This window comes from Eubalaena glacialis, chromosome 14 (assembly GCF_028564815.1).
Source record: "Eubalaena glacialis isolate mEubGla1 chromosome 14, mEubGla1.1.hap2.+ XY, whole genome shotgun sequence".
Taxonomy (NCBI): Eukaryota; Metazoa; Chordata; class Mammalia; order Artiodactyla; family Balaenidae; genus Eubalaena; species Eubalaena glacialis.
The window spans coordinates 80,001,944-80,027,811 of NC_083729.1; the positions used below are offsets into that span (position 1 = coordinate 80,001,944).

General features: G+C 49.3%; 1 protein-coding gene across 2 annotated transcripts in view; it reads right to left on the bottom strand.

Moving 5' to 3' along the window:
• Window positions 1-2,600: 2,600 nt before the first annotated feature.
• Window positions 2,601-25,868, bottom strand: part of REEP1 (receptor accessory protein 1) — a 45,405-nt gene continuing 22,137 nt past the window's right edge. Inside the window, exons 4-7 of one of the 2 annotated variants that reach the window (XM_061168782.1) lie at window positions 17,421-17,598; window positions 12,925-12,960; window positions 6,623-6,774; window positions 2,601-4,610 (exon numbers count right to left, since the gene is read on the bottom strand). In XM_061168782.1, the coding sequence (XP_061024765.1) occupies window positions 4,539-4,610; window positions 6,623-6,774; window positions 12,925-12,960; window positions 17,421-17,598 (438 nt within the window). In that variant the 3' untranslated portion in view covers window positions 2,601-4,538. The remainder of the gene's footprint in view (window positions 4,611-6,622; window positions 6,775-12,924; window positions 12,961-17,420; window positions 17,599-25,868) is intronic. The other variant, XM_061168783.1, reaches the window with a different exon arrangement.

Sequence of the window (25,868 nt, forward strand, 5' to 3'; positions counted from 1 at the left end):
GAGGAGGAGCCTTTTCTACCACCTCCGTGACTTCTTAGTGCAATGTGGACAACAGGGTCCCTGGGCCTTAGAGCACCTTGGTTTCCCCTCTAGGCCAGGGGCAGGAGAGGTAGAGACAAGGGCTGGCTAAGGCCCCAGCAGCCAGAGATGGACTGAAGTGGAAGGGCTGACAGGCACATGATTTAGGGGAAAGGGAATTTTCATACATGTAATTTTTGTTTTATGGGTAGCAGCGCTTATCATCTACAGTGATTTTATAGTTTGACAGCAAAACATCTTATTACATTAAAGGGTCTATCTAAATGACATTCAAGTATATGTAAAAGTGGAATTTATTTAACACCTACTATGTCCCACCATGTATCCACAAGACGGCTAACCCTCATACCAACCTTGCAAGGGAGATATTATCTGCCCTAGTTTAGATTTGCAGAAACTGAAGCTCACAGAAGGTTAAATACGTTACCCAAAATACGACTAGTAAGTCACAGAACCCGGGTCCATCACCTTGGAATCCTGTGTATTTCCCCAAGTCTTCTAACAACATATGAAAATTCACATCAAAATCAACAAGTGACTGTAATCTAGCACCATAAATACTAAATACTTCTTTATGACACTGAACCAAGTCAGCTTTTAAATTTTATAACTTTGCTTTTCTGTTATTTGTCAGCTCTTAACCTGGTTAATATCAGTTCTGTTGACATTGGACTTGGCTCAGGAAATGATTTTAATGAGTGGATTTCAGCCTTCCTTTGCATCTCTTCTTTCAGTCCTCTGTATCGTCGTCTTTACCTGCTGCTGCTATGCTTTACAGTCCTCGTGTCAAACATACAGTACTATAAAGGCAAAGAAAATGAGTGTTTCATTGTGACTTTTAAGATTTTGAGTTTCCAAGTCTTTTGGGTTTTTTTTGTTTTTCTTTCTGTTTTTTTTGGCCGCACCATGCGGCATGTGGGATCTTCCCCGACCAGGGATCAAACCCACGCCCCCTGCAGTGGAAGCGCGGAGTCTTAACCCCCGGACCGCCAGGGAAGTCCGTGTACCCGTTTATATCTTAAAGGCAAGGGCTGCAGTGGCATTAAGGGCATCCATACCTCCCGGTGCATCTCCATGTGCCCCGCCCTCTTCTGACCTGCATCCCTTCTCCCGCATTTGAAGATGAGGACACAGGTTCCTAGAAGGAAAGCAACAGACCAAAGGTCTGTTTGCAGAATTAAAACTGCCTTGCAGATGAACTACCCTGTTTTCACAGCTACCTAGTTTCCACTGGTGACCTTTAAAAATGTAAAACAAACATAGTACCAGATGTATATTTATGTGATCAACTGATTTTCAAAGCACAGATATCAATTTTTTTCTCTTTGCAACAATTCTATGCAGTAGGCACGGAGCCAAGTCACCAGGCACCAGGCCAGTTAGTGGCTGAGTACTCAGCTTCTAATCCTTGCTGACGAATACATTTTTTTTTTTTAAAGTATTTTCTCTTTCCTCATAAGCCCAACATTACAAAGATGTCTTTTAAAAGAAAAATGTTAAGACTTTATTCAAGATATATATCAGGCATTATAACAAAACAGCAGAACTTCAACCTTTGGAATACTGTAATTTTACATCCCTTTGATGCACAGTTCAGTATACTATTTGATTACAGATCGTTCTATGGGGATTACAGCAATAAACTAAGGGCAAGTGTACACAGTCACAATCCAGAATGCCAGCTCTCTGAGTGTGTGCCGTTTGTGAATGAAGCACACATCCTTTACCATTTCCAATACTGTGCAAGGTGAACAACTAGGAAGGTACTCGGTGGTGGTCGTGGTTGACAAGCACTGTTATCACAGACACATGGACAGTATACTACAGAGAACACACATTTCAGAGGCCAGCAAAGTGAGCAAGCTATTCACACAAAGCCAGGAGGGATTATGCCTAACTCTCCAGTTTATAAATACAATACCACGTCTCATCTTCTCAGAAACAGAACAGGTGCTCAATAGCAAAGAACCGAAAATTACTACATGAAAAGTACAGACTTTCCAGCTAGCATTTTGTAAACAGCCTGCGTCTGTAAATCAGCCAATGAAAAACATTCAGTTTTATCCTCTAGACAGAACTCCACATCACTACGTGTACACTTTGAGGCATTCACATTTTACGTCAGTCCACACAAATATACAGCTTGTTGGATAAGTAAACATGTTTTGCCAGAAATATGACAGCTGCTCTCAGTTGTACAGTGAGTGTTTTTAAGAGAGAATCCAACTCCCTAACCAACACTTGAAGGAAAAATAGTTACATTAAGACAGCAGTTTGGATACCTTTATATTTTTTAAATCTTAAATGAGAAATAATACAGCATGTCTGAGAGTAGAGTGCTTCAAACTTGTTTTTGGCATAGTTGAGTGTAAACTTCAAAGCCCATACTTGTTAAAACTCTCCATTGTAAAATGGTGAAAATATAGTTTGTTCACAATAGAATTTTAATCTCTGCTGCTAAAGGCATTTATTATTTTGGCAAAAAAAAAAATTGCTAAAAAGCTGCTTAATAAGTTAAGCTTTTTTTGCTTTTGTTTCTGATAATTCTGGGTACTCCCAATGACAGGTAAATACATTTTAAAGCATATATTTTTCCTCTGTCTGAAACTATTCAGTGAGCTTGAAGAAAACAGGTTTTCTGTCTTCCCTAAGGGGTTTAGGTATTGGTGGGTATGGGGCACAGACAATGAACAGACAGCCTCTGTTTGCCCTCTGAACCACAAATTTGCTTTTAGGTTTATTTTCCTAAATCCTTTTGTAAATTACAAAGTCACCTTCAGAGGCATTGTGGGGAAAAGGGATTTAAATATGCACATCTGGTAACAATCAACTTCAGTAAAACCCTCTCCATGGTGCCTAAGATCCAGCCAATGTGTCACCAGCAAAGACTGATGTATGTTTGCGTAGCTCAGTCTTTAACTGGGCCTGTTTATAGCTGATTGACAGTAGGTTCTATGTGGTACATAACACTCTCTAGTGTTCAGGGCCTATCTATGAACAAACACAATCCAAGTATTATAAGTAACTGGGTTGTGACCACTGCATGCATCACACTGAAAGGAAACACCAACTCTAAGCGTAAGTATATGAGTCCTACATTTAGGCTCAGCTCTACCAGGGGAGAGCAGCTGCCTCAGACCAAAATGCTATTTAAACCAGATTCTTCTTTTCAGATAAAATTCTCAATCTAAGCAGGGAGTCCCCTCAGACAGTGATTTGTTCTCTTCCTAAGCGATGCGGGCTTGTATGAAGTATCAGTGCCCACGAGCGTGCGACATCTCTCTCGTTCACATTCTGCACAGGCCAGGAAGGGAACAGAGGGCATGAGCCAGAGCTGCCCCTGAGCTGAGGAGCAAGTCACATCCATGAAGATCTCAACCTCTGAAACCTTTCTAGAACCCAGCGTTTGGATTGTTACCCAGGTGTCTCAGGTGTACTTCACCGCGTATCTGAAACAAAGCATGATTCTAGGGTTGCTTTTGTTTGGGTGGATGGGTTGGTTTTCGCTTAGTGTTTCCTAAAACAAGGCGCTCCCATTGTAGGCTCCTCTACCAGGGGAAATCAGTCACAGCACTGGGTACTATTATGGAGACACAGTCATCGTCAAGCACTTTTGAACCACTCAAAATGATTCCTTACAACAGCTCTGTAAGTCTACATGCCCGAGAGAAGTTTTACCAAGGGCGAGGCTCCTGCCTAAGACAATGATAAATCCCCTGTAAGGATTCAGAAGCTCCTAATCCTGGATCCATGGGATAGACAAGCTTCCTGTGACTTTTCTCTTATTCTAGGCTGTTCCCCTGACTTCGTTACACTCACACCTGTCACTAAAATGTTGCCTCTCTTCATTCTAAACTTCTCTGGTCTGTTGACTAACTGTCTGAAGAATATGTACCATCGCCCTGCAGGAAAAGGGATGTTGTACTCGAGTTGTATTTGGAAGCTTCATAAGCACATCTGAGACATTCTCTAGAATCAAAATAATTTTTTACACTTCTGCTTTTGCAGTTTTCTTACACATCAGAACCTCTGGCAGCCCTTGCAAGTCCACTATATTAAGCCAAAAGCCGTAAGTATGTACATCGTAGTCCAAAGTACTAGTACCAAGAACAAAAAAAAGTTAAAAAGAAAATTGCTTTGTTTGCATATACAAGACTAAAAACGAAGTATGCAACCAAGAAATTACAAATGTGCATCCCAGCAGTGGGGGTGATTCTCTTCTATTTCTAAAACACTGCTGTCTGTACGCCGGTCCAGTTGTGGAAAACTGCTGACCCCCCGGCACACTACCTTTCCCTTTAGCCTCTCCCCAGCAAAAGAAAGAAAAGGAGGGGGGAAGAGAAACTCTTAAAAGTGGAACAGGGGAGAGAGGAAAGGCCACGTCCGAGGCTGCACGCTCAGTACACCAGCTTGCGGGTTTCTATGTTATTAGTGAATAAATAGCTCTTTAAGGCAGAGAAGAAACATTCTGTGGATCCAGTGCTGTTGGCTCATCTCACTCACGTGGTTTCAGTGGCCGAGGATGAGGTACTTTTCTTCCTGAAGCGAGATCGAAGGATTCTAGGCGGTGCCTGGTAGAGGAAACAGAAAAAGGACCCCTCAATTTGGCATAGCATGGAAGCTTTCGAGGACAGCACCCGGCTGGGTTTGTGTTGAGACTCCAGCTCCTTTGGTCAAACGCACGCGTGTGTGAAGAGGCTGGTGCGGCTGGGGGCCCACTCGGAGTGTCCACAGTAGGAATCGGAGTCACAGCCCAAGCATCCCCGTGAAGCTGAGCCATGAGGAGCCCGGCGCCTCCCTCTTCATGTTCTCCTAAGTCCCTGGATCTCCCAAGCGAATGGCTACACAGAAGGATGACACATCTTGTTTCTGCCTTGAGAGCAAAACGATCTTACCAAGTGACTCAGCAGAAAGACCTCCCCATCTCTTCCCTTGGGAACCAGCCTCGTGTTACTTGGTACCTGCTTAAAATTTCCATCACCAAATTTCCAGTCCTCTTTCTGGAGGTGAGATCCCTTCATGCACAGCAAACCATACAACAGAAGAAACACTGCCTTTAAGTATGAAGGGTTCCACCTCACCTTCCCTACAAATGACTATCAAGGGACCCCTCCTTCCATGGGACACACAAATCACAGGGGAAGTTACTATCACAATAAAAAGGGAAATATTTTCTAGCATAGCACTCAAGGGGGTTCACAACTGGCCCCAACTCTCTGTACTCAGCTTCGTTTTTTACACTGCCCTTTCATACCTCCATCCCTTCTGACTAGAGGTCCTTCCTCCCTTCTCTGTCCAAAGTCACTCCTGAGCCCCACCCACATGGCCCACTCACAGCCAGGATCAGCTCCTTGGTTCTCACATTGTTTAGCACGTGACAGGGCATCAGAGGACTCTGCGCCCACGGGGGAGCGTGCCTGCTCTGTGCACTGTGTCCCCTGCCACACTGTGACTTCCTGGGAGCAGGGCCGAGTTCACCACCGTTTCCCAGCAAGGAGCTTGGTGCCCAGCGGGCACACGGAAGGGAGGCGGAAGAGAAAGAAGCAGGAATGGAAGGCTCTGGCCTTCCACATCCTGAGTCCTCACGCTACACCTTTGCGACTAGGAAATGTTTCCCAGCCACCTCTGGACACAGTAAGAAAAGAATTGGTGAAACCTCTGTTTTAGGGATCTGCCTCAAGCAGTTTAACCATAAACAGTAAAGCAGCTTGCGCAGCTGTACAAAAACAAAAGCAAAAAGGCACAAAGCCTCAGGACCTAGAATGGTTCTGGCACCTTCTCTGCCCTCCGGGAAGGAGGTCAGCCTTTCCATGCACTGCCTCACCTGAGTCTCACAAGGGTCTCTGCTCTGTGGGCAGGGGGACTCCCAACTTGCCTCAGATGGACTCTCAGGCTGCAGTGTTCAGCAGAAGGGGAAGGAGGGGAGATGTGATGGGACAGAGAGGAAGACTCTGGGGTCCCCCGATTCTGCGGGCCCTGCACCCGAGCCCAAGGCTGGTGACCCTGCACAGAGCAAGGCCCTGAGGCTCTAGGCTTGGCCCTCCTGCTGCCAAAACTCCATCTGCATCTACAACTGGCAAGAGTACACAGATCAAGTGTATTGTTTTGGTCATTTTGAAGGGCTGTGCCCCTTCTGTAACGTTTTATGAACATCTGTGTTGTACCAGGCACTACGCTGTGTCATGGAGATACAGGGATGAACACGCTTTATTTATAAAGACTTGTCATATAACACATTCTGAGTTTTTCTTCCTCCAAAACGCTCATTTGGTTGCTTTTCATTCACACATCACCTTAGGTTGGTAGTTGGGTTTTTTGTTTGTTTGTTTTTTAATCCCTAGGCACTATCTCACCTCTCCTATTTCCAAATAAAAGTAGCAGGGTCTTTTTTACCCCTTGGCAAGTAGCTGGACGCTACCTAGTGGCTTGTCCTGCCTGTTTGATGGAGGGAGGTCTCCCCGCCCCAGGCACTCAGGAGATGTTGGGTGCCCCAAGAGATGCTGCTCCCAGGAGCCCCAGTTCTCCAGGGCAGAGCCCTTTGTGCAAACACACGCTCCACCCCGCAGCCCCCAACACCGTGTACCTCCACGGAAAACTCCGTCCTTCGAGGTGCTTTATACTTGTACATGAAATCCAGCAGGTCTTCCTCCTCCTCATCGGAAAACGCCAATGGGTTTTGGACCTGGTGAGGCTCCCATGCCTTCACACCACCCTCATTCACATCCCCCTCAACCACTGAATGTCCATTTACAATCTATGCAGAGGAGACAAAGTACAGCGAGGTGGGATCAGTGTAGAAAGGAGCGAAGAAGGGCACGCAAGGTCAAAGTTAGGCACACAGCACGGCAAGCCAGGCCGGTTAGGAGAGCCGAGGCCCCGGTATCCTCCAGCGGTACTGCAGAGGATCCAGGATCATTGCAACTGTGAGACTGGTCAGGCGCTGTGCATGGGAACAAGCACAGGCTTCAGAATCTACTGATAAGCTACCAGGGGAGGTGGGGACAGCGCTGCCTTAACTGAGACATGTCTAACCCTGCAGTTTAGAGCTGTGAGGCCATACCAGAAGAATGCTCCGGGAAGGAATCTCTAGAAAAGATGGTGGCAGTGACCTCTGGAGAGGAATAGCACAGTTTTCTATAATACAAACCAGCAATGCTGACAGTGCCTTAATTACACTTGCACATTCAGCTCCAAGCATTCTTTAAGAGACAGGATGTAAAATGCCAGGAAGCCTTCAAAGAGAACCTTGGGCAAAGCTATGTAGATTTTTCATTTCAAAGGCCAAGTCCTAGAGAAGCAAAGGAGCCTAGTGGAAGGAGAATCTAGCAGCAGTCTTCCCCTCAAAAACGACAGCAGGATTCCTGTTTTGGTCTGCCGTGACTAATCCACAGGGAAAGCACCAGAATGGATTCGTGTCACTGAGTGCACGGTATTTTTGCGGTGTTCAATGCTGAGCATATTCCATGTCATCTGGCCATGTGGTCCTATCTCCGTCGAGATATAAAATACTTCCTGCCCATACCCAGTTTATCTGACACCCAGAGACACAACTTTCTAGGCTTCGTATATTGTTTTTACCTAGAATCACAGAATGCACAGATCACCTGGTCCAACCACCCCGAGGCCTGCAGATAAAAACCAGAGCTCTTTCTGGGACACCTGCTACTTCTCCCAAAAACATTTTCAGCCACCAAATGTGTTCTATCAAAAGGGGAATAACAGCCCCCGGTGTGGGCTTAGTAAAACTAACAGCAGAAGCCTAATCTTGAGCCGCTTTCCCGGTCATTGCTGCTATACTCCTAACAGCCGGCAGGGGGCAGCACGAGAGCAGGGCTGTCTTAACCACGGATTTCAAAGCTGAATTGTAGGCTGGGAGCAACCTGCTCAGACAGCACCTGAGTAAGAGCCAAGCCCGAGATCATTAAACTTCCTTTGCGTTTTTTGCTCCAGTGCATCCCCCAGCCTGTCTCCTCCGGGTTTAGGTTCCCTCTGGTCCCCTCCCCTGGCCAAATCAGCTGCATCCTTAGGACCGAGGAACATGAAGGCTGGCAACTCCAGGGAGCTCTCCCTGAATGCTCTGGTCCTGCCTGCCTCTCTACTCCCTGCGGGGCTTGGAATGTGTACCACATGGCTTGTGCTGCGCACCCTGGTTCTCCTGTCCGTCAGTCTCACTGCCTCAGCCCCAAAGAAAGCATCCTGAGCTATGGCTGATCCTCCTCGGCCCCTCTGAGCACCTGACCCCGGGGTTGTACCCACAGTGGCTGTTCGCCCACTAACCGAGGTGGAGACCTGACATCATCTCAGAGGGCTTGGCTCTTGTCCCAGATCAGAACTCGACACCTATCACAAGGACATTCCTTCTGGACACCTGACAGGAGGAAAAAGAGACAGGCCAGCCCAGTCCCGAAAGCTCTCAGACCAGGCCAGAAACTGCAGAAGCAGCCTGGCCAGCTCCATCCGCCCCAGCACAGAACCCCACATCCTGAGAACGGGCTAGGGGACTGGTTTGAGTCTGTGCCTCTGCACACGTGGTTCCCTGTAAATCCGGGGCCAGGGCTTTCTCTGTACTGATCACTCTGGGGTTCAGAGGGCAGCCCAGAGTCACCAAAACATCCTCAGGCATCGAACAATTCAGCCTGCTCACAGGGTCTGGATTCACTGAGACTGAGCAATGAACTCACACATTACCAAAATAATAATAATAATAATAACAACAACAACGACTATCTCAGGACTGAAACAAAAATGGCTTTGAGTTTATTCTCCACTGCAGCCTTGAGCATGGACTAAAGGGTAGAAAAGAAGTGACCCTCTGGCCCACTAGGAGTGATGGATCAAGGGGAACCCAGATATCCAGGCAGGAACAGAAAACAATCATTCAACTCAGCAGAGGTGGGGAGCAAAGGAAGTTAGTGTGGGCAGCTTGGGGGCTGGAAGTAGCTTCGGATGGAAGCCACAGAGAGAACCTGCTAAAAAGAGAAGAATCCTACTGGTCACTGTGTTCATGGAGGGGTTTTGCCAAGAATATTGTTTGTAATGTTCTGCCTGACTCTCGGGACCCGTGAGAATAACCACTGTGGACAAGCTGAGCCTCTGAGCCTCTGGTTGGCTACCGTGTTGTGACGCTGAATCTCTTAACTGCGTTTCCCTCTTTGCACTGGCTGCCAGGAAGCCCAGCATCTTGGACAGTCTGTGGGTTTGTGACATGCAGTTAAACTTTTCTTCTCACTCTGACTCCATCCTACCTGCCTATTCCCTTTCTCTCAAGCTTCATTCTTCTAAGTTGGTTCAATGTATCACCTGTATTTCCACAACCAGACTTAAATCCTTTGTGGAACAGGGAGGAGTATAAATGAAGATATAAACCCCACAGAACCTGGTCCCACCAAGATGGGCACCAGGACGAAGATGAGTGGCTGGGCAGAAAATTCGATGGTGGGCCTCCTCAGCACTCCTCTCCCTGTAGATCCAAATAGAATTGGTGACTGAATAGGTTCTCACCCAAAAGGGTACTGCTGCCCACATCTTAATACTCTGATGGCTCCTGAAGACAACCTGTATGAGGAGCATCTCATGCAAGGTCATGGCCACAACCACCTCCAAATCTCAAGGAACGGCAGCCAAGGCCTTGAGCCCGCAGAGCTGACCATGATGCCCGAGGCTGCGCGGCCTCTACGAAAGGACAGGGGTCAGCAGGGGAGTGAGTGTGTGGCCTTGACTGACGTTCTGTATTAGCAAACGTGTCTACAGCAGGCTAGGAAGCAGCTGCACCTCTTCCCTCCGTGGAGAGGCCAGGGAGGGAGAAACTCCCAGCCCTCCAAGGCCAAGCTGATCCTTCTGCAGGAGCCCCAGGCCTCCCCGTCCCACCAGTGCAGCAAACACCCCGGGTTAGCAAACACTCCCCCGCAGCACACGTTAGTGGGAGCCGTTAATGAAAGTCAGCAAAGGCATCTGGAGGAGGACACGCCCATCTGGAACACTCACATCAGCGTCCCCGACAGCCACCGAGGAGAGAGAAGAGAATATTCTGTTAGGGAAGGACCTTTGGGGATGAAACTCACACACACGTGTGAGCGTTCGTGCACACACACAGGTATACACACACAGACACACGCTCACTCTCTGCCCGCGCTCCAAACCTCTGACGGCTCCGGCTGCTGAGGAAAGAAAGTGCCCTGGGGCCACCCTCAAGAAAGATGCAATTCTCTCTTTCTTTTAATAGAGAGGATAAAAAGAGATGACTCTGCTTTTTATATGTCCCATGCACTTGATTTTTTTTTTAAAAAGGAAAAACAAACCCCACCTCTATGACTAATTTCAAGCAGTAATAGAATTCCGTTTTCAGCTCTATAGAACATCAAGGCAGGTAGAGAGAAAAGAGGGGAGCAAGGGCGGTAAGTAGGAGCGGGAGAGAGAGAGAATAACAGAAGCACAAAAAGAGAGACAGATGTGCAGGAGACAACAGGAAACGATTAACAGATGGGCAGGAATGGAGCAGAGCGCTCTCCCGGGGCCTGAGACGCACAGATGGAGATCATTTCGGGGGACCAGGAGGGCCGCTCTGACCAAAGCGTCTGTGACCCCCTGAAATCCTCCCTCCCAGCATCACTGCCCCAGCCCCGGGTGTGAGACCAACCTCCCCCGACACCAGCTGCTGACACTTCACACTCAGCACCCTTCACCCGCAGAAAACGGGTCAGAGCTGGAAGGGCCCCAGGGGCATCGAGCTCAAACCGCACCCCCCCTTTACAGAGTAGGAGACTGAGGCCTGGAGAGCCAAGGGGTTTTCCCACCATCACAGAGGGAAATGGTGTGGACAAATCACTAGCTGCTTCCGCGCAAGAAGACCTTAGGGAGACGGGGAAGAACTCCAGGGCCCTGGGTGTCAAGAGGGCCCAGAAAGGCAGGGCTGGGGCAAAGGCTCCCAGATCACAACTCTGAGCAGGGCCACCCCAGCCGGAGGCCTCCACCGAGCCCCACCTGCTGTCCGGTCCCCAAGAAGCCCCCATCCCCGCAGCTCCCAGGAAGACCGAACTCTACTCAGTTCCCACCATCAGCTGTAATTCTATTCAAACATACTGGAAAGGCAGCCTCTGATTATGAAACCACCAGGTGTCATGGGGAGGGCGAGGGCTTCCCCATGCAGAGAGCAGCACAGAGCAGGCCCACGAGGCAAGAACGGAGGAGAAGGCAGCTCTCCTCTCCCTGGTCCCCCACGTGACAAGATCCCGGAAGGAGAGGCTTTCTGAATGGCTCATGGAATTTACAAACTCAAAATTGTAAAGGGTGACTAGATAGAAATAACCATAATTGCCTGGGACACTGTGGTTGTTTCCCACGAACTAGTACGTCCACCAGGCCCGAGTCTTGGCCGCTAGTGCTGGAAACAGCTGCGTGCAGCCCCTCCGTTTCTTTTACCCTTGCTGAGCATATATACACTCCTGTGTTCCAGCACGATGCTGGTCTCCGCAGCCCTGCTCAGGACTCCTTGGACCATCTGTCCTCATTAGGTTTATGGCCTCCAAAACCCCCATGTCTTCGACAGACCTTTGAAAACCTTAGCATTGAAAAGTCTTAAAACTGAAGAAATAAAGGGAAAACAGGACCCTTCTCAGAACGCAGCTCCACGTCTTCCTGCCCTCCACCGATATGGGAGGCACGAGCCACGTCTCAGTGGCACCGGGGCTGGGGGCACAGGCAACAAGGGCGCCAGGCGTGCCTCTCTCCTCCCCTCACACCAGCCAGCAGCTGCAGGCCAGGGGCGGCCCCTCTGGCCTTCTGAGCCAAAGGCAGCTCCTTCATGGGCGGGGGGGAGGAGCAAAGGGGGCTGGGTTAGCCCAGCACCATCTCTGGTCCCTCGCGTGTCTAGTTAAGGTCAGGGAAAGCGCAGGAGCAGGTCTGGAGAGAACAATGCGGCTAAGCCATCACCCACACCCAGGGAGGGTGGCAGCAGGGGCCTGCCCGGGCTGGGGAGAGCCCAGGCCCCTCCCCTCCCTGAGGTCTCCTGGCTATAACAGTAATCATCATTACCACCCTTCAAAAAGTCCTTTCACAGACATTTTCACAACAGCACAGTGAACTGGGGAAGCGGGGATCTTTATCTCTATTTGAAGCAAATCAAGGCTTTGCGCGGTTAGGTGATTCGCACATAGTTACACAGCTGGTAAGTGGCAAAGCAGGACCAGGGCTCCCTTGGCTGCACAAGGACCGAAACCCCTGGGGCTCCATCACTTCAGAGGAGCTGGGTAAGTGCCTGTGTCATCATCACCCAGAGCACAAGAAACTATGACCCTGGGATGGTTTTAAAATAGCTCCACACATTCTTTGACGCTCCTCCCTTCAAGAGGTGGAGATGAATTCCCCTCCCCTTGAGTGTGGGCTGGACTTAATGACTCACTTCCAGCCAACAGAATAAGGCAGAAGTGGTGGTGTGTGACTTCTGACCAGGTCCTAAAAGGTACTGTGGCTTCCTGCTTGCCCTCTCTCTCCTGCATCACTCACTCTGGGTGAAGCCAGCTGCCATGTTGTAAGGATGCTCAAGCAGCCCCAGAGAGGCCCATGTGGTGAGGATCTGAGGCCTCCAGCCAACAGTCACAAGACAGCCATCTTCAGTCAAGCCTTCAGATGGCTGCAGCCCTGGCCGACATCCTGACCAGAACTCTTGAGAGTCCCTGAGCCAGACCACCCAGTTAAGCCACTCCCAAATGTCTAGCCTGGCTTCGCTGTAAATTAATCCATGTTTGCTGTTTTAAGGAGTTAACCTCCTGACTCCACCCCCAGACCCTGCAGCTGAAAGGGAGCCCCCAGGTCTGACACCAGCTCATGGTTAGAGCCTCCTCCAGAGGCGAGTCCCTCACGCTACAGAGATGCTGGCTGTCTACTCACCTTTCCGGGTCCTGCAGGCGAAGCAGCAGGTACACACTGTGGGGATGGGGGCACCATCAGTGATAGCCCCCAGTTGACAGGAACCAGCCCCAGGCAAACCGGGAGGTCCCAGGGAGGTGTGGGGATCCCAGTGTGTTCAATACAGGGGTCCCAGGAATGTGGGTCTCTGTAGAGACACCGAGGTGGGGGAGGGGATCATTCCAGATCCAGCTTCCTCTCGGGTGCTAGAAAATGACCTTGCCTGGCCCACAGAGGTCAGTCCTTGTGTCCCGCAGCCCAAGGGAAGGCAGGGGATGACGTCAAAGTTTCCTCTGAGAAATAACTCCAACTGTGCCTGCCCAGATGCCCCTCCTCTCTCTGTCTCCCAGTTCAGAATGACCTGCAGGAAACTGACCGCTGAACCCTCAAAGTGCTCAAACGGCTAATTGGCTGCTACCTTACACAGTCCATTGGTCTTGGTGCACATCTGGGCCTTGGTATACAGTAGGTGCTCACTAAATACAAGCTGTCTCCAAGTTCATGGAAGGCAAGGATCATTTTTTCAACTCCCTTGTACCCTTCCTGGGGTTCCGTGCCAGACTTTCCATAAATGGCGTCTGACAAAATGCCTCCCAGTCCATTCTGCAGGGTGGGCGATGCAAACTGCATAGTGTTATTTTAAACCAATGGGCCTATATTTTTATTTTACATAAATTGTTATATAATATCTTATTCTGTTTTGTACTTTTTTCACTAGGCCTCGTGTTTTCAAACTCTACCTATATAAACTGTTGCTTCCAACGCTGCACACAGCTCCACGGGGTGCAGCCACCGCGTCTTGCCCATCCTCTCCCAGCCTGCCTGCAACAGGTGCCACCTGCCAGGGCTTGCAAATAACCTTGACTGCTCTCCTCACAAGCCTAAGATGTAGGCTGGATAGGGATTCTTGTGCCTTTTCTCCAGAGGAAACCTGAAGCGAATTGAGCTCGTTTTCTGTGCCGAGGTCAAATCCTCTGATAGCAGCCGCCTGGGGTATCATTCTGAGCAAGGTTCTGAGGCTGAATCTAGGCCCAGAGGGAACAAGTGTGGTGACTGCTTGGTGACGTCTGCCTCGCTGTGTTGCATTTACCGTCTCTGCACAGGCCCAGGGTCACTCAGCCAGGATGGAAGCCCAGACTGGGGGCCGTTTCCCCGACCCGACCATGCCTGGCGTCCGAGGCTGGGTGCTGGGAGGGCACACAAAGCTGGGCCTCCTTTGGCTGACTTCCTCCCAGGCACCCGGACCCTCCACTCTGGGGTTATGACAGCCCCAGAGCCTCTGATCTGGGTGCTTCTGCCCCACGCCCAGACCCTGGGCCATCTTTCACTGGTCTGTCTTTCTGAGATGACTTTTATTTTAGGCCCAGAACAGCCAGGGCGAGGGCCAATGGTCCCTACCCTCCCTGCTAGGTCAGCACCTCCCTTGCCGGCCCCCTGAAATCACAGGCGCCACGGCCAAGGGCAGGCAGTGAGCAGAGCAGGTCGTGTGGCAGCACAGCAGGCTCTCTCGTTCTCTGCGGACTCCACCTGCTTGGCCTGCACACCTGCAACCAGAGCGCTGCCCCTGCCCCCCGGGGCATGGCAGAGGACGGAGGGCGGCAGGGTCAGAACCAAACAAATCAGCCCAAATCCGCTTCCATCTAGTGATTGTCTGGGAAGATGTTCAAAGCCCAGGGGATGCCTCCCATCGCCTTTTTTTTTTTTTTCCGTATTGAAGTATAGTTGACTTACAATATTATATTAGTTTCAGGTGTACAGGTGCAGTAATTCAATATTTTTATAGATCATACTCTGTATACAGATACTATAAATAATAATGGCTATACTCCTGTGCTGTGCATTGCATCCTTGTAGCCTATCTATTTGATATCTGGTAGTTTGTAGCTCTTAATCCTCTCCACCCATTTTACCCCTCCCCGCCACCACTCTCCCCTCTGGCAACCACTGGTCTGTTCTCAGTATCTCTGAGTCTGTTTCTGTTTTGTTATATTCATTTGTTTCATTTTTTAGATTCCACATATAAATGAAAACATACAGTATTTGTCTTTCTCTGTCTGACTTATTTCACTAAGCATAATACCCTCAGGTCCATCCATGTTGTCACAAATGGCAAAATTTCATTCCTTTTTATGGCTGAGTAATATCCATCACCTTTTAGATCCTACCAAACCTCTCTCTTTCCTAGTTCTGAAGCTGCCACGAATAATCCACCAAGGGGAGGTGTAGGCAGGAGGCCTGGATTCCAGTCCTGTGTGGCCTTGGCACAGTGTGTGACCTCTCTGAGCCTACTTCCTCTGCTTCGTTCACCTCTATAATGACAATATAGACTCTAAGAGGGAAAGGGACTGTATGGCCAGCTAGGCCCACTTCCTAGCCAAAGCAGGAATCCCTCCCTAGAGCTTTGGTATATGACTATTTGACTTTGGTTTGGGCCCTTCCAATGTCAGGAATCTCACTACCTCACAAGGCAGCCCATTTCTGTCCTGGATACTTTCATATTATAAAGTGCTTCCGTAGGTGAGTTAGATATCAACAAGAAGAACAATAATAGCAGCAGCTACTACCTAGAGTGCCAGGCATGACCCTAAGCACCTTTACATGGATTATTTTGGTTGAATCCTCACGACGACCTTACAAATGGGGCTTGTCATTTCCTGTGTTCAGATAAAGAATCTGCGGTGCAGAGAGGATAAACAGCTTGCCCAGGCCACACAGCTAGTAAGTGGCTACCCCCTTGGAACTTTACCCCACTGGTTCTAGCTCTGCCCACTGAGCCTCACAGAATTGGGGCCTTTTTTCTTCCAATGACAGCTTTCACTTGAGGCTTCGTAGCCGGTAAGCTGACCGAGGGTGGAGGCGATATCTAATTGCATTTCACATCCCTACTTCTGCGACAGTGCCCAGGAGGTCAGAAGTTGTAGATGCTCAAGGAAACCTGATGGCCAGCAGGTGAGTGGAGAGAAGGCACTGGCCTAGGAGTCAGGGGGCCACAGGAGAATGCCACCAGCGGGCGACCCTGGTGACAGCTCCCTTCCCTGGGCCTTTGTCTCTTCATTGGTAAACTCAGAGGATTAGACTGAGTGATCCCCAAGGTCCCCTCCTGCCTGGCCTTTTGGGATTCCATACTAAGTTCCCCTGGCACAGGGACAGGGCTCCCCTACCTGAGGTGGACCCCACCCCCACGGCCAAGCCTCCACCTCCCCAACGCTGCTAGGGTTAAAATCTCTCCCTTCCAACAGAAAAGCCACATTCTTCAATCCTGGGGCCGGGGGTAGAGAGGCCATTCCTGAGAGGGTTGGAACCTGGCAGACGCTGGGCCAGGCCCTGAGCCGTTCTCCTTCCCCTGGAGGGTAGCATGGGTTGTCATTCCCAGGGCAGTGGTGAGGCTCCCTCTTTCCCATCCATGTCTTAGACCCTCAAGTCAGGTGGGGCCTGGAAGGACCCCAGGCGCAGGACTGAGGTGCCCCTGTAGGCTGCACCTCACAGCACACAGTGTAGGTCTAGGTGGCCTGGATGTCCCTGTTTATACATTTAAGGGCAGGCTAGCAACCTGCACAGGTCACAGCCAGAGATTCCAACAGTGGCCCAATTTCAGCCCCCAGGCTCAATTTCCCACCAAGGTGGAGGGGCGGAGGTGATGATCCAGAACGATCCCCTGCAGCCCTCTCCCCATCACCCTTCTGCTGGCGGCAGCAGTGCTCAGCTCCTGACAGCCAAGTCCCCGTGACCTTCCCAAGGAACAGTCTGGGACACCCTGAGTCCTGGTCCAACTCCCTGCTGAATCCCCTGGCGGGGGGGCCCAGGACTCTGCACTTTTAAACAAAGTTCCAGGCCAATCCTGGCCCAGGTACCCCTCTACCAGGGGTAGACATCGAGGTAGAGGTGTGGTTTCCGTAAAGCCCTGGCCTCCACAGGAATTAGACCCCAGAGCTAGTGCGGCCTTTGCATGTGGTGGCCGAGGTTATGCATGGGGCATGGGGGCTCAGGGAGGGGAGGAGGTGGTAGAGTGAGAGACAGGACAGGAAATACCACGCAGGGAAAAGGGATACCGTGCCGTTAAGCCCTGGCTGGGTGGGAGGAGACGCTCAGGGGCTCACGACAGGTAAGCCCTCCTGGGAGTGCGGGGTCAGAGAAGAAGAACACAGAGAAAGCTGCCTTGGCCCAGGTCCAGCTGGGCCTGTCGCCTCTAGGCTTGGTCCAGGTACTACTACGCAACCCCCCCCCCAACCCCCCAGATAATCAGATGGAGGAGATGGGGCCCTTTGGTGCACCTAACCCTGCCCCCCATCAGAGTCCCCGAGGCCAGCCCTCTGTCCTGGCCCAAGCGGTGCTCTGCCCCTTGGCTGGCCTGGCACGGTCTGATGGACGTCTGTATGGGTGGCGAGTCCTCGGGGCAAGGGCCCTAGGGGGGCCTGGGTCTCTCTCCACGAAAGCAAGGCCTACGAGGTGGAAAAGAGGGGAAGGGAAGTGACACCTACCTGAGCTGCCAGCGCTCTCAGAAGCACTCCTGGACATCTTAGGCTGGCCGTGCTTGCCGCTGGCCCGCCCGGGCCCCGGTGGCGGGGGGCCTGAGGGAGCAGGGGCGCCGTCTCCCCTGATGGTGGAGAGGTCCTGCATGCTGAAGCTCCGGAGTCTCTCTGATAAGGCACCCTGTCCCTGGACACAACACAGGACAGGGCACACGTCAGAGGCCTGCCCCAAAGACCAGGGCAGCCGTGGCGGGCGAACGCAACCGAGGCCAAGAGGGGGCTCTGACAGTCAGCAAGGTGGAGGCCAGTCCTCTGGAATACTCTGCAGAGGGGCAGCTACCTGGTGTACTTGCAGGGAACACTGAGGGGGTCCAGGCCCAGAATGTTCTAGGGCCTCCTGTGGGCTCAGGAATTGTTCTTCTGGCTCCAGTCTCCTTCCTCTCCTTCAGACGCCCCCCACGATAAGCCAGAGCCTCAGCCAGACTCAGGGCCGAGGAAACGACTGCTGCCTTCGGTTCCTACTCTCCAGGGCTTGTCTGCGGCTTCTCAGGCTTTACATAAATAAAAATCCTTACAGAGCTACATTTTGCTCAGTTCCCAGGACACAAGAATCTGGCTGGAATATCAGAACTTAATAATCTATGTGCTCAGTCCTTACTCTTTTCAAAGGAAATAAAATGCAGACAGTATTTTTTAAATGTATGACAACAGCCATTTCTTTTATCTGTTCACATGACTGTTTATCAGTCACACTGACTGCCACTGTCACATTTGAGCTTCATAAAATACCCAAAGGTAATGAATCAGGAAGGAAAAAGATGATATTAAAAAAAAACACACACGCAACAAAACACTGTTGACTGTAACCATTTCTTATTCTGAAGGAGCCACAGAAGCTGTCTCAGGGGGAAACTATTCTTTTGTTTAGGAAAGCAAGATCAATCCATTATACTTATGAAAGGGAAGGGCCTCGCTGTCTGGATGAGAGAATCTGTCAAAGTGAAAGGATTATCAGGAAGGCACAGGGATGACAGCATTGCTTTAGGTGTGCCTCAGGGGCTGGAGGGGGAGACTCGTGTTTGGGGGAGAAGGAAACCTGAGGGCGGAGGGGCTGGTAAGGAGACGTGGATTATTGAGAACTGAGCTGGGATTTGGAGCAAGAGGTGACAGGCGAGTAACCACTAGGCAAATTGATAAACTTGGGTATCTTCAGAAACACTCGTGGGCATGCAGACTTCCCATAGGTACATGAGATGCATGGATGGGGGGTGGAGGTATTTTATTTGAATAATGAAGGAAAGAGTAGTCCTAGAGGGCTAGAGGACGTGGGGACCACAGGCACCGCAGATAGAAAAGAACCAACAAATCAGCACAAAATCAGCGAGAGCAGCTAACAAGGGCTCTGGGCTGGGGGGTGGGATTGATGAAACCAACAAGGGCCATGACAGCATTAGTAAGAGGCTTTCAGAGATGGCAGAAGGGTTTGGAGATTTTTTTTCACTTTACTTAAATAGTAATGAAAATGAGCCAACAAAGCACAGTAATTCACTGAAGTAACTTTAGCAAAAGAGTCAGTTAGCTAAAGGAGCAAACACAGAATGAGTTCATTAGAGGCAACGGGGAAAACAAAGGAGCTTGCAGACATTTAGAAAAAATGTCAGAATGAAACAAAGATGCATTAAAATATGAAAATGATAAGTTCTCAACCTACCAAAGATACTTTAAAAACCACGTCTCCAGGAAACTAACAACGGCAGAAAGAAAACTATTTAAATAATCAAATATATATACAGGACTTCCCTGGTGGCACAGTGGTTAAGAATCCACCTGCCAATACAGGGGACACGGGTTCGATCCCTGGTCCGGGAAGATCCCACATGTCGCAGAGCAACTAACCCTGTGTGCCACAACTACTGAGCCCACACGCCACAACTACTGAAGCCTGTGCACCCTAGAGCCCACGTGCCACAACTACTGAGCCTGCGTGCTGCAACAACTGAAGCCCGTGTGCCTAGAGCCCGTGCTCAGCAACAAACAAGGGGAGCTGCCGCAATGAGAAGCCCGTGCACCGCAACGAAGAGTAGCCCCTGCTCACTGCAACTAGAGAAAGCCCACGTGCAGCAATGGAGACCCAACTCAGCCAAAAATAAAAATGAATTTTAAAATAAATAAATAAAATAAAATAAAATAAAATATATGTATATACAACTAGAATTCTAAATCCAGGCAAAGGGGTGTTTGAAGGGCATTATGTGAGAAAGGCAGAAATCTCCCTGGTTGCCTCAGATACAGCTGCTGAACAATGGTGGGCAAGGGGTTTGAGGCTTCACCTTCTAGACATAACAGCTGGATGGTCTTTGCCAAGAAAATGAGGGGGGGAGACCAGCTCCCCAGTATAATCCCCTCCAAATCCATCAGCCAATGACCCATGATTATTCTACTCAGAAACATTCAAGATGACATCTAGGAACTTCCCTAGTGGTCCAGTGATTAAGACTCCGTGCTTCCACTACAGGGGGCACGGGTTCAATCCCTGGTCGGGGAACTAAGATCCCACATGCTGTGTGGGGCAGCCAAAAAAAAAGATCACTTCTGGACAAAAAAACTAGGAGGGGCTTCATGATTCTAAGTCCAAATAAATGGTGGCAGACTAACTCCTTCCCTGGGTCTGCCAGCTCTTACAAAGGCTCAGCAATGTATCTGAGGAAAAGAGGCAGCAGGCATCACACATGTCCATGACCATTTCAGCAAAGCACTCAACTCCAGTCCCAGAAGCCAGCCGGCCTGCTCCAGTATCACTAGTATCATGAAGACTGGAAATGGCAGAGGTTAGGAAAGAAAAGGAGATAATAATAGCTCAGTATCGACTGAGTCCTGTCTCAGAAGAAACCACGGCAGCATGGATACAGACTCTTGAAAACAAATTAGCCCGTACCTGTCAAAACAATCTGAGATGGTTCAGATCAATACAGCCCTTTCATCTGTGAACCTCTCAGCCCTGCTCAGTCTCTACTGCAAACCTCATCTCCATTCACTTTCCACAAACCTTATTCCACCGGCCAATTCAGCTCTGCTCTGAGAATCTTCATTTTGTTATTCTGGGAACAGCCAAGAGTGGTTCTCTGGTATTCTGCAAAATTGGGTTCCTTATTTTTGGGAAAATAAATTTGGACTCCCTAAATTTGGAAAAGCTTAAAAACATATTCTATAATTCAATGAGCCACATATTAAAAGCTTTGAGAAGTCGTAGTGTTTTGGGTTGTTTGACTCAGCATATCCCAAATGTATTTGACCACATTGGGACAGACTGTTAGTTGACCATCCAAAAGTCATTCCCAATTCCGTTCTCGAAATGGTGAGAAAATAACAGATTTCCCAAACTCCCTCCTAGCTATTATGCATGGCCATGTGATGCAGTTCTGGCCAATGGGAGGTAAGGGGAAATCTGCTAAGAGATTTCTGGGAAAGATATTTTCTCTCTCTCACATGCAGAAGGAGAAAGGCCTGACCCTGCTCCCTGCTTTCTGCCTTTGAGTGTGGGAACTGCCACCTTGTGACAAGGAGACTCACAGAGACATCCACCCGGAGCCTTGGCATCACTAAGTCACTGGAATACTGACAGTGCCCATTTACTCCTAGACTTCTTGTGAATAATTCTCATCAATTACAAGACATACATTTTTTCACCTCTGAAAACTAGGGAGGGTCTTACAATTGCTGTTGCCTTGTCGTTGTTGTCACTGCCTACACATGAATGCACTTGGTTGTTATTCCCAAAGGCATGACCAGACGATGGAAACTCCTGACTGTTCACTGTTAACAAACCATTTAAGACCAATTGGGACTTCCCTGGTGGCGCAGTGGTTAAGACTCCGCCCTTCCAATGCAAGGGGCTCAGGTTCAATCCCCGGTCAGGGAACTAAGATCCCACATGCCGTGCAGTGCAGCCAAAAGATAAAAAAAAAAAAGACCCACTTGAAGAAGGAATCTGAGTCTAGGTTGCCTAAAACACATTCCACTGACACCTTCAAGTAAGATGAAGAAAGTGGCAACATCAGAACTGGCAGAATGGGTATCAGCAGCATGGATGAAAATCTCAGAGACAAAAGCTCTGCATCACCAACGCTCTAGAAAGCACAGAGAGTGATGTGGCCTCCTCATAAACGGATACTGATGAACGGAGTTGAAAAGTGATTCAGAAGAATCAGATTCTGAAAGTGAAGGTTAGAAAGACTTCAATCAATTTATTGTGCCTACATCCTTTATTGCATATACAAAAGTGACACACAGAAAAATCTATGTCTAAAGACTCCAAAAGAGTCTTTTTAATAAATAGAAGTAGATGGGACTTCCCTGGTGGTCCAGTGGTTAAGAATCTACCTTCCAATGCAGGGGATACGAATTTGATCCCTGGTTGGGGAACTAAGATCCCACATGCCACGGGGCAACTGAGCCCATGGGCACTCTAGAGCCCAGCCTCATGGGACCAGAAAGGAACACATCCACAGCCTTCCATGAAAACTAATCTCCTACTTGTATTGTCATACTTTGACCTCTTTATTCCCCACAGTATTATAAGCATGGTCTACCCAGTTTTGTTGTGGCTGCTTGTTTACATGCTGTTTGTTTTAAAAGACTCACCTTGCTTTTTTCTGGGCACGTCAACAACATATGGCCCAGTGGCTCTCTCAGCTGGGCTCTTAGAGCCCCAGAAATCCCACAGAAGTATCTTGGGGGCAAGGGAGGGGAATCTATTCCTGATTACTTTAATCTTTTCTTTTTCCTGGCTAAAACTCTTAGAAAATTGGACTTTAAGAAGTAAACTGTGGGGACTTCCCTGGTGGCACAGTGGTTAAGAATCCGCCTGCCAATGCAGGGGACACGGGTTCGAGCCCTGGTCCGGGAAGATCCCACATGCCGCAGAGCAACTAAGCCCATGCACCACAACTACTGAGCCTGCGCTCTAGTGCTTGCATGCCGCAACTACTGAGCCCACGTGCTGCAACTACTGAAGCCCATGCACTTAGAGCCTGTGCTCTGCAACAAGAGAAGCCACCACAATGAGAAGCCCGCGCACCGCAACGAAGAGTAGCCCCCGCTCACCGCAACCAGAGAAAGCTTGCGTGTAGGAACAAAGACCCAACACAGCCAAAAATAAATAAATAAAAGTAAATTTAAAAAAAAGTAAACTGTGTCACTGAATTTTCTATTAATCTGAGATCTTTTTTGTATTTCAATTTTAATTTTATTGATGTAGTCTTTCATTTGTATTTAATTACTACATTTTTCTAATTTTATAGATGGATTCAAGATATAAACCTTAGGGACTCATATGTACTTTTATGTACATATTTATATGTATATGTGCTGTAAATGTTTTTTTTAATTTTCACAATTAATTTTTATTGGAGTACAGTTGATTTGCAATGCTGTGAATCTGAGAACTTTTAATTCCTAATCCTTCCCCCAATTTGTAAGGAATAAGAAATCCATGTAGCTAACACACAGCAAATTTTCTACATTTTGATGCTTTTCTTAGTCAGAGGAGGGAGTGTATTCCTGGGAAAACCCAGACCTTTAAAAAGCTGATATTCTAAGTAAAACAGTTTACCACCAATAGAATACCTGCCATTAGGGCCCACAGAACCCCGATTCAACAGTTACTAAGTTTGGTTGCAAGCCCTTGACGAGGTCCTCTTTTCCAGAGGGACACACAGGGGAAGGGACACCAGTGACAGGGACACAAGTGACAGGAGGGGGCTCCAGCAGAGCACAAAGTTTAGCCCACCTCACCTCACATGGTTTCTACTGCCTTCAACTGATAACAATGAGAATGAAGACAAAAGGCTTTAGTGAGTCAGGCAATTGATAACAAAGCCGCCAGCATAACCACATTTCCCACTGGCGATTCAAATATTTGGAAAAAAAAAAAGAGTTAGTACTTCCTTCTAAATTCCCACAGGGTTCCCACCTCGCTAACACAGTTAACCTCTACAGCTATACATGCTCCACATCAAGGCCAAGCAGGCTCCTTCTCAACATGCTGGAGGAAGGCAAGGGCCTCGTTCGTGACATAGAATTGGATTAACAAACAAAAGAGAGAGAAAGAATTCTTCCCACCATAGCATCAATCGTCAAATTCAATTCATTCTCCAGGCATGAAACAAACAAACCAAAAAACCAAATAAGTTAATTGCATGTTAGATGCTATCAAATCAACACAATAAGAGGCTCTGGGAGGAGGCTGACTGGGCCTTGGCTCTGGGATTAACGCACATGTACACACACGGCTGTCGGGAGGAGAGACACCTGGCTCCGATCCAGACCATGGGCTGGTGGGCACAGGTGGCTACTGGCCTCCCTCCCCGAAGGAATCAGTTTGGAGTTAGTCACATCTCTCAGCGGGGTTACCTGCCCTTCTCTGAGGTCCAAAGAGGAGACAAAAGGAAAGAATCGAACCACCTGATAAAGGGGAAAAGAAAAAAAAAAGCCATGGGCACCAAACCGACAAAATGGGTTGAAGGGCGCCATGCTGCCCTGGCCTCCTACAAGTCACTCATTCACTCACTCACTTCTTCATTCCTTCATTCGCAGCCAACGCTGATGGAGTGTTCCTGAAGCTCTGAGTGAAGCCCCGCAGGGGAAACAAACATGAATAGGAAACATGACACGGTTCCTGCTCCCAAGGTTCTCACAGTCTGGCTGAGGCATCGAGACACAAACGCGTACAAGACAGCAAATGACAGGCGACAAAACATGCGACAGAAGTTCAGGGGACAGAGACAGAGCACTGTTGGCTAGAATACCCGGGGAGGCTTCGTCCAAGAGCTCAGACTTGAGCGAGGCAAGGGCTGCACCATCAGAAAGAGAGGGGAAGGACACTGTGGCCAGAGAGTGGTTGGAGCCAAGGCGTGAGAGTGGAAAACCCGGGTGCATTTGGGAAACTGAGATTGAACCAGTGTGAGGAGAAGAGGCTCGGGTGCTGGTGAGGAGTGGGAGATCAGTCTGCAAAAACTGTATTTTGCCTCAACTTGGACTTCGATGAGAGCTCCACTGAAGGTTTCTGGGTAGTGAGCAAAGTGAAGACAGTGGGATTTTAGAGTCATGAGGACATTCTGGACACACTGCGTGGCACACATGGAGAACGGCCCCTGGTATCTGCTCTGCCTTCCTTCCTCAGGTTGGAGCTGGGCACGCGGATGTCTGCAATAAAGACCGGAAGTGCCCTTAATGGCAGATGAAGTGCAAAAATGAACATTAACTGGTGAGGGAAGGCCGGGTGGGAACACTGGCCAACACCTGAGGCCAGGCTGGATCTGAGGTGCTGACAGCAGCTGCTGAGGACATGAGGACCTGGATGTGGGAAGTGACACAGGGCTGTGCAGGACAATGACAGCACACAGATGAGCAGAGTCCCTGTAAAGCAGAGCAGGGCCTGGTCATCTGAGTCAGGCCAGCACCCAGGTGATGGGGTTCGGGGGTCACTGGGAAGGACTCCACACGCAGCAGCTGTCCAGCCCTCACGTGTAGAAGGCCGCGAGTGAGACGCAGCTGGAAGCTCTGCTTGGTCCACGCTTCCTCTTTGGAGAGGCCAGGCCCTGAGGGGAGGTTAAAGTGGTGGCAGATCTCTCTTCAAGGAGCAGGAGTGGGGTAGGGGACCCAAAGGTGGGGCATCCACAAGACAAATTTGCTCAGTGAAAAGTGGAGCTACATTTACAACTTCCCACTTTATCACAGTGATGACGCTTTGTGTGTTTATTTGTTTTGCTTTTCAATATCCTAATTTCTTTTTTCTTTTAATTGAAGTACAGTTGATTTACAATGTTATATTAGGACACAGTGATAAAGCTTTAAAGAAACTATCTTTAGTCTCTTAAGGTAACTTGCGACCCACCACCTGCATTTAAGCGTGGCCCCAGCCTTGCCTCAAGGCAAAGTGGGAGCCTGCCTTGGGGGCACTTGCTGGCTGTCTTTTGCATAAGAATGTACCTTCTTAACTCCTAGAGGTGTTCCAGATAAAACGGTCAGAAGAGCAGGCAGACAACCTTAAAAGCACCCTGGGCTGTGACTGGCTCTAGAATTCTCAGTGGCAGACAGGCATCCCTCAGGCTCTCAGCCGTGGGGCCTCAGGGCCTGGGGGTGTGATCCAAGCAGAATGTGGTCAGGAATTGTCAGTTCAGTGTGTGTGGAGGGGAGGGGGCCATGGGGGTGTCTGGAGTGATGCAGGAACACAGGACTGGGAACTGGAGTATTGCTCTCAGCCCAGCTCGGCATCTAACAGCAGCATGACCTTGGGCAGCATCTAACAGCAGCATGACCTTGGGCAGCATCTAACAGCAGCATGACCTTGGGCAGCATCTAACAGCAGCATGACCTTGGGCAGCGGCTCAGCACCGGGATCTCAGTGTCCTCCCCTATGAAGTAAGTGGCACCTAAGCCATTTCCTGTCCTAACGGG